Source organism: Suillus fuscotomentosus (genome assembly GCF_016647785.1).
Source record: "Suillus fuscotomentosus strain FC203 chromosome Unknown F5891scaffold_105, whole genome shotgun sequence".
Lineage (NCBI taxonomy): Eukaryota > Fungi > Basidiomycota > Agaricomycetes > Boletales > Suillaceae > Suillus > Suillus fuscotomentosus.
In genome coordinates, this window is record NW_024539617.1 from 55,589 (window position 1) to 69,464 (window position 13,876).

At 44.9% G+C, this 13,876-nt stretch overlaps 2 protein-coding genes across 2 annotated transcripts; both read left to right on the forward strand.

Annotated features, from left to right (window-relative positions):
• Positions 1-5,687: 5,687 nt before the first annotated feature.
• On the forward strand, positions 5,688-7,426 carry F5891DRAFT_986075 (uncharacterized protein; the record flags this gene model as incomplete). The annotated part of the gene is made up of 8 exons (XM_041377689.1): positions 5,688-5,763; positions 5,899-5,967; positions 6,083-6,156; positions 6,388-6,427; positions 6,492-6,562; positions 6,635-7,137; positions 7,205-7,276; positions 7,327-7,426. 8 exons carry the CDS (start codon positions 5,688-5,690, stop codon positions 7,424-7,426), a joined length of 1,005 nt encoding a protein of 334 aa, XP_041218802.1.
• A 3,568-nt stretch (positions 7,427-10,994) lies between these two features.
• Positions 10,995-12,933, forward strand: F5891DRAFT_986076 (uncharacterized protein; the record flags this gene model as incomplete). Its single annotated transcript, XM_041377690.1, has 11 exons — positions 10,995-11,046; positions 11,205-11,224; positions 11,375-11,471; positions 11,703-11,735; positions 11,808-11,884; positions 11,950-12,004; positions 12,066-12,152; positions 12,234-12,315; positions 12,340-12,442; positions 12,489-12,699; positions 12,803-12,933. The coding sequence occupies 11 exons, from the start codon at positions 10,995-10,997 to the stop codon at positions 12,931-12,933; spliced, it is 948 nt and encodes a 315-aa protein (XP_041218803.1).
• Between the last annotated feature and the right edge of the window lie 943 nt (positions 12,934-13,876).

The following is a 13,876-nucleotide window of genomic DNA, read 5'->3' on the forward strand; positions in this document are numbered from 1 at the left end:
GGTGGTTTGCTTGTGTCAATTGGTCAATATTTGATTTAGATATGGGCATTACAAAAGTCTGTGCTAATTGACTGGGCTGGGTGAATATCAGGTTGCATTGACCGGTTCAAGTGGACCGGTCCATATGCCACATTATACTACCGGCCGGTGCGAGTTCAGGGGTGGTTTGGGTGTGTCAATTGGTTCATATTTTATTGAGATAATGTCAATACAAAAGTCTGTGCTAATTGACCGGGCAGGTGGATATCAGGTTGGATTGACCGGTTCAAGTGGACCGGTCCATATGCCCCAATATACTACCGGCCGGTGCAATTTCAGGGGTGGTTTGGTTGTGTCAATCGGTCAATATTTGATTGAGATACCGGCAATACAAAATTTGGTGCTAATTGACCGGGCAGGTGGATATCAGGTTGGATTCACCAGTTCAAGTTGACTGGTCTATATGCCCTAACATACTACTGGCCGGTACAAATTCAGGGGTGGTTTGCCTGTGTCAATCAGTTCATTTTTGATTGACATACAGGCACAAACATATTGCATATTACATACAAATGTAACTGATATGGAGCCCCCAACACTACCAAGGATGTTATTGGTGATCAGATACTTAGGATATGTCCTATATATGTCCCTAATTATGGTCCTGAAGTTTTGGAAAAATCCCTGAAGTATTTAATGCAAGATAAGGAACATAGGCTTGACATAAGACAATTGACCCCTGTCACTGAAAGTCACTGCTATATCATACAGGTCGAAGATTTTATGAAAAAATGTAGTAGTATATATAATAGACTACCTAATGAACCTACACTACACATTTCCCTGCAGGTAGAGTGTTTTTAGACAAGTGTGGTGAAGAAGTATTAGGATTGGTGAGTAAATGTCTGACTACTACATGTACACCAAACTGGTGAGTTTTGATGTTGTGGGCTTTGGGGGTTTCCCACACTCTATTTCAGAGGTATTTCACTGCCCTAGCTCTCAACTGTTAGTGGATCCTTCTAGAAATCTAAGACCATAATGTTGACCATGCTTAGAATATATTGCAAGCATCTGATTACTAGATCTTGTCCCTTGTCAAATGTAGGCCCCTTATCAGTAGACATACCCTCTTTGCCTTAGATAACAATGTTATGCCATATTTCTAACTGATCCTTGGGATGAGAAGTAGGTATATATGTAGTAAAGATAATATATGAGTAGCCTGGATCATTTACACAATGGTAAAGTAGGGGAAAACACCAAAAATGCAAAAACTATGATCTTAGAGGTTTGAGCCTGTATAGAAGATTCCTGTAGGTGTCATGATGTGCTAACCTGGTGGACATACATCTAGGAATGGTCCTTATATCTTCCTGCAGCTGTGTTCCTGCAGGATAACTTTTCGCAGAGGATGAACCACCAGGAGAAGGTGGGTACACAGGATCACAAGGTCTTGTCCTGTGACCCCAAGCTCCTAAGACATTGTTTCTATGTTAGAATAGATGTTGGGGACAGTATTCACAAGGAAATATACCTAGAGATACAAATATGCAAACCTATTTTATGTTTTCAACCGGTCCCAAAATACCAGTTGCAAAGTGGCATATCCTCTGAATTTGGGACTTTCTTTTGTAAGGCTTATAACCTTGTGAAATCTTAACCATTTGCATGATCAGACCACCAGCAGAATTGTCTGATTAAGTACTACATTGCCACAAGAAACCGGTCGCAAAAATATCGGTGGCAAAGCTGATACAACATATCCTCTTCTGAATTGATGACTCTCTTGCAAGGCTCTTAACTTTGTCAAATCTTAACCATTTTACATGATCAGACCACCGGTGGAATCACCTGATCAAGTACTACATTACCACAAGCAACTGGTTGCAAAAATACCGGTTGCAAAATACTGGTTGCAAAGCTGATGGTCAGGTAGTTTGAAGGTCCAGAGGCCTGGTGGAAATATGGATGAGTCCACTTCAACTGGTCAATTTCAACTGATATCCACCTGCCCGGTCAATTAGCACAGACTTGTGTATTGACTGTATCTTAATCAAAAATGAACCGATTGACACAAGCAAACCACCCCTGAAATTGCACCAGCCGGTAGTATGTTGGGGCATATAGACTGGTCCACTTGAACCAGTCAAGTCAAATCAATATCCACCTGCCTGATCAATGAGCACAGACTTTTGTATTGACCATATCTCAATGAAATATGAACCGATTGACACAACCAAACCACCCCTGAGATCGCACCGGCCGGTAGTATAATGTAGCATATAGACTGGTCCACTTGAACCGGTCAATCCAACCTGATATTCACCTGCCTGGTCAATTAGCACCAAATTTGTATTGCCTGTATCTCAATCAAATATTGACCGATTGACACAAGCAAACCACCCCTGAAATTGCACCGGCCGGTGGTATATTGGGGCATATGGACCGGTCCACTTGAACCAGTCAATCCAACCTGATATCCACCTGCCCGGTCAATTAGCACCAAATTTTGTATTGACCGTATCTCAATGAAATATGAACCAATTGACACAACCAAACCACCCCTGAAATTGCACCGGCCGGTAGTATATGGGGCATATGGACCGGTTCACTTGAACCGGTCAATCCAACCTGATATCCACCTGCCCGGTCAATTAGCACCAAATTTTGTATTGACATTATCTCAATGACATATGAACTGATTGACACAACCAAACCACCCCTGAAATTGCACCGGCAGGTAGTATAATGTGGCATATGGACTGGTTCACCTGAGCCGGTCAATCCAACCTGATATCCACCTGCCCGGTCAATTAGCACAGACTTTTGTATTGCCCATATCTCACTCAAATATGAACTGATTGACACAACCAAACCACCCCTAAAATCGCACCGGCCAGTAGTATGTTATATATACCTACCGGACCATATACCTACCTGATAATATACCTATCGGATGATCCATTCACCTGATGCTAGATGAACCAGACCCACTATACCCGGCCCATCTGTTTGCCTTGGGTACACACATTTGTCCGGCCCACCCGTCTCCATTGTGAACTGGATACCCCCGGCCCATCTGTTTACCTTGGGTACACACATTTGTCCAGCCCACCCGTCTCTATTGTAATTTGTAAACCTGATTCACCATTCATCATGTCCTATATACTAGTACATTTCTATATCACTGTCTATACTATATACCCTCGGCCCATCCCTTTGTCTCGGGTACACACATTCACTCGGCCCACTCGTCTACCATGGTACAATTATTGCCATGGGCCCACATGGGATGGCCTGTCTCTATAGGTACATTGTCACTCTGGGCTGTCCGTCTGAGACGGGTGAAATTCACTGAATGGGCTCCTGGCTAGACTGGCTGGCCTAGCTATGTGGTATACCCTAGCTGGCTGGACAAGCTGTGCAGTATGTAATACGGGCTGGCTGGCCTGGCTTTTGAATGCTACATCAACTACAGCTTCATCATGCCAATATTACAATAGTTTTATTGCTTATATTGCAGCCTGATGTGCTGGGCCAGCCATTCCCCAGTCGGCCAGACAGGCTGTGCAGTCTGTATGAGGTGGACAACCAGTCATGTGGTGCCATATTCTATTTGGGCCAGCCTGCTATTGCAGCCTGTACCTCTGGGCCGGCCGGCATACATGGCACCCATACCCCAGTTGGCTGGACAGGCTGTGCAGTCTGTTCACAGTGGTGATGTAATACTGGGCCGGCCGGCCTGGCTTTCACCTATACCCCAGCTTGCTAGACAGTGACATACACCAAACTTGTTTTGTGCATGGTTGTGGCTACTTTTAAGCCTTAATGTTCCTCACTTTGAATCTTTTTGGACTGCTTACTTGAATGCTACATCAACCACAGCTCAATCACAGTTTGATTATCCCAACATTGCAATGGTTTTGTTGCTTATATTGCAGCCTGATATGCTGGTCCAGCTGACTAAAGCATAGATCACAGCCAGGGCGGCTGGCCCAGGACTGCAGGCTGGTCTATGTAAGCTGTTCACCTCACACAGATTGCATGGTATGTCTGGCCAACTAAAGCATAGATCACCACCAGGGCGGCCGGCCCAGGAATGCAGGCTGCAAACACATGTTACCCCATGTGGGATGGAGCATCATGGGCAGTTGGTTTATGACTTTATTTCACTCATGGATATAGAAGACAGGCATCTAAGAGTATGGGGTAGACTGGCACAGTGTATCACATCATTAAGAAGCTCATTGAAAACTCCATTTCACCAAAATTGTAGCAGGAAGCAGCAATGCACAGGAAATCTTTCTTGACTGCAGCCTCAAAGTGATATTAAGTGCATTTTCTATATACTACAGGAAAGCAGGCCTAATGCACCATAGGGTTGAAGTAGGCAGGCAGGCCATGTCATACACACAGGACAGGATAAGCTTAGATATTGGCCAAAATACAATGTCCAGCTGGCCAACACCCCCCCTCAAAAAAAACACAGATGCAGCAGGCTTCATTATCATATGGGAGAAGAAGGTCGGCCGGCCAGGGCATACACACTGCCCAAGGAGGCTGGCCCATTTGCTCAAATGCATTGTTCAGCCAGCCGACACCATCCTACAGACTGCAGGTGCAGCAGACCTGATGCACCATGTGGCAGAAAGAGGCCATCCAGCCAGGGTATACACACTGCCCAAGGAGGCTGGCCCATTTGCTCAAATGCATTGTTCAGCTGGCCGACACCTTCCTACAGACTGCAGATGCAGTAGACCATCTCCTGCAATGGTTCTGCACCATCAGCCTATACAGGTTGTGCAAAGATGTCATTCTTTGGATGAGACATTGGCCTACCAGGGTTCTGCATGACCGGCCTACACAGGTAGTGCATAGGCCGGCCGGTGTCCTGTCCATCAGGTTTTGCAGGCCAATGTACATGTCCTATCAATAGGTTCTGCAGTAGAAGTGACTGAAGGGTCTGGCTGAGGATCATTTTTTGAAGTCTATCCACCTGGAAATACTAAAATGAGAACATATTTTGTATTTTCTCATATATATGCTATATCTATTGATGCAGAAGGCTCCAGGAGGTAAAATAAAGATGGGAATCTCTTCATGTATACTCATAAACATGTTCTGAATAACCTGGGACACTTCCCTACCATAGGGGCAAAAATGCGAAAGTATTCTGTATCCTATTATATGTTAAATGGTCTCTGGAGGAGGAGCAGGTACATAAATGAGCAAAAAAAGCAGTCTATTATATTATATTATACATATATATTACAAAATACTACTTATATATGAAGGGGGACCTGTTGTGGTGTAGTGGTGAAGCTGCAGTGAGGTGGGGAGGGTGTGGGAATAATTGATATTGTGGAGATTCCAAAAATGGTCGATGTTTTGGGCATTGTGGGGTAATTCCCACGCTGTGGGGCTAAAAATGCGGTGTGGCAATATTGTGGGAAGTCCTGACGAGCCAAATAGGAGTGAATTTCTGCTTTTAAAAGCCAGGATAACTATAGTAAAGTATGTATCACAATTTATGGATCATTAATCATATTGATGTATCTTTCTGCCATCATATGGTGACCCGATAATGCACCAGTACTAGCATTGGCTATTATAATTAATAGCCTACAAAAGCTACCATATAGGCTACACTAGTACTATGAGCCCAGTCGTCAAGATCAGGCACAATAATAACTATGGGCCCATCCATGTATTACCTCTACAATATGCCCATGGGCCCACATGGGATGGCCCATATAGTATGGGTCATTGTCACTCTGGGCTGTCCGTTGTGTTAGGGGGTTTGGCATAAGGGACTTCTGAGGGTCTGTCCAAGGTGTCAGGGGTCCTGCCCGAGCCTCGAGGTCCATAGGTACATATAGCTAGAGCATGTCAGTAGTCATCTTTTGCCCATTCCAGTTGTCCTGTTCCTTCTGTCTGGTCTGAGTGCCACCTATCCACCGTATAGTACGGGTATGATTCACTGCAGTATGTGGCTTGCTATCATAGTTGATGCATCATCATGACGGTATAGCCTGTCTTCGGAGAACGTGGAAGATGATTGCCGTGATGATGCTCAAGGCAAATGGATGATACCTTGTAGTGCTGCCGCGGTCCGGTTCTGAACCATGGTTCGAACCTGACCAATGGTCAGGTTCATCCATGGTTCAGTCCACGGTTCTCCATTTTGGCTGGACCGAACCAAAATGAGATTCACGGTTCGCTGTTCCTGGGATGGTTCGGTCATGGGTTCGGACCTTCCCGAACTGTTCTGAACTGCGAACCGAAACTTCGTCGATATCAATGAGTGACTTCCCTTCCACACTCATGGGTACTTCGACTTCTGGGATCCTTGACATCTGCATGAACTTCCAATTCTGTCCGGACATTTGCATTTCATGCTCCCAGTTGTCCAATCTGTGCTCCCGGTTGTCCAATCAAGCTCAAGGTACGAATTAACTGTCAATCAAGCTAATAAACTAACTGATATATAACTTTGATATATTTTCCAGGATTCTCCAATGCACATGGCGGAGACTGGCTGTTTGTTCTGTCCTCAAATAAAAAGAGCAATCCCCACCAGGTGAGTCGTATCTCCTCTCACACAATGTTAGAATCTGATGCATGTGCTCTCAACGCTGATGGTTCTCTTAAGGATGCCAAGGATATCGTGTTTTACAATGATCCTGACGACACCATCCCACTTTGCACTCAATCCTCTTCCGAGTCTGCCCCCACAGATGCCTTCTCAGTGTTACTGAGGGCTGGATGCAAACCAGCACCACTGACTGCAGGTGCTCAACGCTCAATTTGCACCTCTAAGCCCTCTGCCCACCTCCGCGATGCTGATAATGCCTGTTCTCACCAAGCATCCAGCTCGTTGACAAACCACAAACGTGCACGTGCCTTATCCAGTACTACTACGGAGCCACTAGTCACAAAAAAGGTTGTGTTACAACTTGCAGCTCCATTATCTGATGATGACGACTCTCATGTCCCTGGTGCTGACACGGATTGTGATACTGATACTAATGATGCACCTGCTGAAGACCAACCTGAAGACAAAGAGGAGCCTGAAGATGCAATCGCCCGAAACACGCTGTCAAAGAGTGAGCGTAGTGCTGATGTTCGCACTATCTTCACTCGCCATGACAAAGAGTGGGTATGCAAACCGTGCAAGTACATATTTAGCTCTACATGTGTGGTACTTGCTAATGTTTCCTAGGGATGCTGGTGAACCCAAAAGCAAGTACACCTTTCGAGGTGGTATCTCCACACTATGCACTCGTATTTGTCGGTATGTTCATCTCTTCAGTCTCTCAAATGAATTTTTACTGATATCTATAGTCAAAAAAATCATTTCCAACTGTACAAGACACACTGTGAAGCTGCAGGCATCACAATGCACCCTCGAGCGGTTCCCACTGGCGAAGCTCAATGTCTGTGAGTTACACTCGCACATCATGTATTGTATCATTGCTGATTCATACGTAGTTCAAGGCAATCCACCCTCAACAGCAACCTCGTTCCAAAACCACCCATGTTTAGCAAGGCTGGGCTGCTCGAGTATATAATGGAGCTTATCGTCACTGAAGATGAGGCCTTACAGCTCATTGTAACACTCAGGCTGGCGCTGGACACGTATCTGGTGATAAACATGTTTTATATTCCTCGACACACTTCCGACCTTCCGAAAGTTTTGCACGCCTGTCCGAGTCGTCCGAAGGTCGTCTGTCCATTTCTGAGGCCTTTTCTAGCTTTTCCGATCCTCCGTACCATGTCCTGTCCTTGTCCGTTTGACTTTGCTGGTGCGTTTTCCATTTGATTATCTGTTATTGATTATGTCTAGGGGCACATACGTCGAAAACCCTTGCTAATATGTATAGATACGCTCCTCGTGCATTATTACATGTATATCTTCGTAGCAGCTCACCTTGAGTCTTATTACATTCGGATGTCTTATCTCGCTACAGTTTTCGCCTACGCAGATTCCAGACTTTCACGTCGTAGGATATATTCTGGCTCGCTAGGTACTCGCAGGACACTTCACTTCCCTTGCTTCGAGTCATAGTTAGTAGTTGTCACTTCTGGGTTTTAGTACTTCGCAATCGATCTTTGTTCATTCGGAACGATTGTTTGGCCTCACTGCTGCCATTTTACTATTGAAATCCTTAAGTCTTCCGACGGACTTCGCTAGTTACACTACGCAAAGTTCTATACTTCGATAACTGCCATACTACTTTACCAGAAAACCTTGCCGTTTCATTGGAAGCTCGCCAGAAGCTTCGCGCAACCTCAGACCTTCGTTTCTAGACGTCAGACCTATACCGGATGCTTCGGACAATTCATCAGATACTTCGGACTATTCTTCGGATCTCTGAACGTACTAGAGGTATACCTCTCTTCTCTCACCTTTGATCTTAACAAGATATCCCTTGCATTTTATATCAAGAGATAATCCTACAGGCAGTCCCTTGGGACGAACATCTCACTCGCACTTTGGAGTCTTAAGGTAACACCCTTAGTATAAGCCCACTAGGAATCAACTCTTTACATCGTCAACAAACCAGTGTTCCGCAGGTTGCTCTCCTATGTCCGCCCTGCCCTTGTTGAAGGTGATATCCCTCACCACACTAAGCTTACCGAGAGCATCAAAGCCCATGCACTAACTGTAGTCGATGCCATTCGTGAACATCTTGCGAAGGTGGACAGTCAGGTCTCGATGACTTTCAACTCCTGGACTTCTATCATTGGTGACCCTTTCTTCAGCATTACTGGTCATTATATCTGGAGCCCGGATGACAAACCCCAGCAATGGGAATTATGCCGTGAGCAACTTAGTTTTGACCACATCGAGGGCAATCATAGTGGCCAGAATACTGTGCGCTTAATTGTTGATGCCATTGACACATATAAACTACAAGATAAGGTAAAGTTTAGTCTACATATCCATGCTGAAACTGATTAGTAGTTATAGGTTGAGTGGATGACCTCTGATAACACCACCAACAATGACACTGCCATGAAAGAAGTTGGACGTCAGATCGATCCTGATGGTACCCAATGGGCACCTGATGCGCATCGCATCAGGTGCCAAGAACATGTTCTGAATCTCGCTGCTCGACACTTTGTTGATGGAGTTTCGCCCACTCCGCAAGCAGCTCTCGTGAAAAAGATCTGTCAGGCAGTTGATGATGGCAATGATGCTGAACTTGACACTTTGACTCAAGAGCTTGCTTCCATGGAGGTTGATAATGACGATAATGACGGTACCTCGTTTGATGCTGGTGATTCACTTGGTAAAGCTCTCACACTCATTGAGCAGGTATGTCCTCTCGTCATTAGCCTATACTTGTTGATAATGAAGATGTTCAGATCCAAAAGTCGCCTCAAGCTCGCGCATTTTTCCAAAAGGCCTGCCAGGAGGAGAATGTCCCTCAACTGGAGTTGTTGCAGTGGGTCAGAACTCACTGGGCTTCATTATACAAATGTCTGGATCGCATGTTAATCTTACGTCGTGTGAGTTTTTTCCTTCAATGTTTGAAAAAGGTCTGATGTGTATATTCAAATAGGCTGTGAATCGTTTTACGAACCTCGCGGATGAAAGCAAAGAAGTGCTGACTCTTCGCAACAAGTCTTACAATGACTTTAAGCTTGACCGGGCTGATTGGAAACACCTTACACTCGTTCATCAAGTCCTCAAGGAACCAGCAACTGCTCAGCAATCATTCTCGTCAGCAAAGCATCCGACTGCATGGCGCACAATCCCTATGTTGGAGTGCCTCGCCGATCTATGGAGATCTATGGCAGCTGATGTGCAATATGCACCAATCGCTGATGCAATTCAGCAGGGCCTCAAGAACGTCGACAAGTACTTCAAGAAATCAAGTGAATCTGATGTTTATTTCATTTGTCTTGGTGAGTATTTATTTTTCTATGACTCATGCATATCTAATATAATTTAAGTTCTCGATCCGAACTATAAGCTCACATACATCGAAGGTCGGTGGCACGCTCGAGAGGTTGCAACTGGCAGGGCTCGCTTGGAGGCTGTGGTAAGTACTTGTCTACACTGTTGGTTCTTTCTTTTGATTTCATTTTCAGTTTGATGACTATTATACGCCGCCGAGTCCTACTAACGACCAATCTGCTCCACTGATGAGACCCGCACACACACACTATGGTGATGATTGGATGTGTGAGGCTATCAAGACACGTCAAACGAGGGACCATCTCACTCACAATCCCCAGCAAGAGCTCACCGCTTACTTGTCTTCGGCGTTAGAGTACAATAATGACATTGTTGTCTGGTGGGGGTAAGCAAATTTTTTGACTCATTTTCTCGCTACTTAACCATCTCTTAGCTTCACTCGCTACAGTACCCTACACTTGCACGCATCGCACGAGACTACTTACCCATTCAAGGCAGCGCTGTTCCATCCAAACAAGTGTTCTCAAGTGGAGGAATCACTTCAACTGTGCGACGCAACGCACTTGCAACCTCCACATTCAGCGCACTGCAACTGTTGAAGGGAGCATATAGGAATGGGCACCTTTCTGCTGCAGCAGAGGCTGAGGGACATGCAGCTTCATTGGATATGTAGTATGTAGCTATCAGTACAAGTACTTCGATTGTTTTTTTTCGCTAGCTGCAAAAAAATTTGGGTCCGGTTCGTGTTTGAACCAGAAAAAAAACCGAACCTGACCGCTGCGAACTGTTCGCAAAGGTTCGGTTTAAGGTTCATCGATAAAGGTAGAACTGGACCTTGGTCCGGTTCTTGGTTCTCATCAAACTGCCTCTGAACCGGACCGAACCGGACTGCGGCAGCACTAATACCTTGTTATGCAGGTAACACGTTCTGATGCAACCGGAGCTGCAACTCTCGCGACCACACGAAGATAAGATTATATGCTCAATGCTGCAGTTTGTGATATGACACAATCATCATTTCCCATATTAATGTCTTTGCTAGTGTCCACAGGATGCTGCATTGCCTGGATCGCACATCTTATAAATGACCACAGCTAAGCGAACTATTGCCATCAACCAGTATGACAGCTTTGCAAGTGTCTCAAGCTGACGTGCTCTTGTGATAAAAGGTGAGTACAACTTCTGTAATCAAGGCAATCCTGTATCACCAATGTCTCGTCCCAGTACTATTATGGTATGGGTGTTGTTCATTAAATCAATTGCTTTCATTGATCTATGTTTCTTATTCTGATAGTTGCATTAACATCGCTTTGGGTGAGTTATAGAATCTATCTCATGACCTTGCAATGATTTATTGTTTTCTTTAACATCAAGACATACAACTGCATACTTTGCATGTCGGACTCGGCAAGTGGAAATTTGCTTGAACGCCCTAGTATATACTCTGAACTATAGTTGACACAGGTTGCTTTTATTCTCGATTCTCGGCACGGGCTTGGCACGCTGTTGTATCTCAAATGCAGCATCACTCCATTTATCTTCATGCTACTGAATATGATTGGTGAGCATCAGATTTGCATCTCCATATCGTCCTCAAGGTGTAATGTGTCCATGTTCTGCAGTGACTTTTCTGCCTCGTGGTTCATCCACTGTATGGTCAGATATTGCAAACATGTGAATTTAACTCATATCCTCATCATAGCTTTGTCGCTGGATATATATAGCAAATATATGTGGGTCTAATGATGGTTTACCTCAATGCATGCTGACTCTGCGTCTAACACCTCATTAGGTGTGGGGTTTCTGTTGATGGTTGACGCTGAGTGTGGGTTCATCGATCGAATTAGTTGTTACTGATTATGTGTTCTAACATCTGCATACATCTCTAATGGTTCAGGCATCTTCATACTTAGAACAATTGCAGTATGGGAACGGGAGAGAAGGTTTATGGTGTTCAAAATCATCAATATGATTGTGAGTCCCATCCCAGCAGGCTGTCGCCGACTCTTAGAATGATATGTCTGACTCATCCTCTGCAGGCCGTTTTACTCCCGATTGACATCTGCTTCTTTCAAGATATTGTCCCATCAATGGGTGGGTAGATCTTTCAGAACATTCACTTGCTCAGCTCGCGACCTCTAATCTATTGATAAAGGAGAATGCTCAATCCCTGGGGGTATTATATATCTTGATATGAAGGCAAGGTCTTCAGTGATTGCCATGTACTGCTTGCTAGCTTTTGGTGAGTTTGGTCGGTATTAGGAGCTGCTACTTGAACATGAATTCAAACTGACTACACGCCCTTGCATCCACGTTCTTTCAGAATTATTGGCATTGGTGCTATATCGCGGCTTCGAGAGTCATGGTGGCTGGAAGATCAAAACCCGTCTTATGCGTGGTCTCATGTGACATAATTTATTGTACTTTAGCTGCAGCTTTGGTTCATGCCCAGATCATTCTTGGATGCATACTTACTTGCTAAATGGCACAGCTTTCTCTCTTGGTGTCATCCTCGCCACAATCTTCCTTCCGGTGAGTCACTGCACGCTGAAAGCCGCCCCATTGATGCGAGATGTAGTTTTCAGTCAGACACATGATTGCAGAGTTCGTTCAATCTTGCTTGGAGGAAGCGGTAGTTATTAATTGGACAGCAGGACTCAGGTCGTTGCTCTATCTCTCTTGGTCACACAAATGCACAGGGACTTCTGGAATTCGGATCGTGTTTCTTCTGGTAACAATGGAGTGGATCTCTCTCTCTCAGCGTTCATGGCAGCAACCCCAGATGTTGTGTGAGTGTACAGTAGCTGCCCCTTCAAAGCATCGTGCAGCTAATATATGATCGAAAAAAGATTCTCAGAGGATGCTAGTAGACCTTCTCCCAACAATGCATAGGGCAGACAGGTGGACGCTTGAAGGAATCATATTATTTCAATTATGTACCCACTTGCTATGGACTACTTCGGGGTTTTGAAAGCATCAAATACGTTTTTGGTATGCAGCTCACTGGCTCTGTTCAGCCTTGACAGTTTTCTTCGATACTCATCGGACACATCACAAATAAGCATGCACCTGTCGTGTCTGGCAGTGCCTATATAAACTTATGGATTATGACACATTATTACATTGTATTGCCACTTGAGAACATGAGTTGCGAGAAAGTAAAGGTATAATTGTATTACAAGAATAGTGATATAATACAACAGGTGTCTCGCAAGTCGTCGCAAGTGTTCTATCAGCTAGGGAATCAAAGATTTCGCAGAAAGGGAAATTTAAAGTTCGTGAAAATTGTCTAACCAAAGATAAGCACAAGTAGACTCCAGTCTACTTCACTTTGAAGGACGAGCATGAGCAGACACAATAGTATTTGTGCGATCTGATGGATCATGCCAGTGATGCCACCACGCTGCTTCACTGCTCAGGAAGGAAAATCAAGGAAAATGAGAGAAAGAAAGCAAAAACAAAAGACACGCCATCAAAAACGAGGCCACACACAAGAAAGCTATAAAAAGTCTTCGCATTGTCAATGAACAGGCACTGAAAGCTACCCTGATAAGCCCCAAAAGACATTGAACGCACCAATCTATCCAGCAGCGCGATATCATGTACACCGTGAGCCTTGCTTCTTCCACTGCATCATCGGTATTGTTATCTTGACCTTCGTTCACAGATCACTGGAGTCCTTGTTTTTCAGCACTGAGGCTCGAACAGCTGTGGAGGCGGCAGCTCATGAGTTGCACTGCGATTGTACTCCTGTAGCCTGGGTCTAATTCAGAGCATGCAGGTGCCAATGCAAGCCAGGAGAGTGCAAGTGCTGAGCACGAGTACTCAGCGAGTGGAGTTCTCGCACCGCTGCAGCATTATCTCAGCCTCCACACACCTCTCTGTCTCGAGAATCGAGCAAGGCCATATGTATACACTCGCATCTGGCATGGGTATCAGTCGTTATGATGCAATGGGACTTACTGA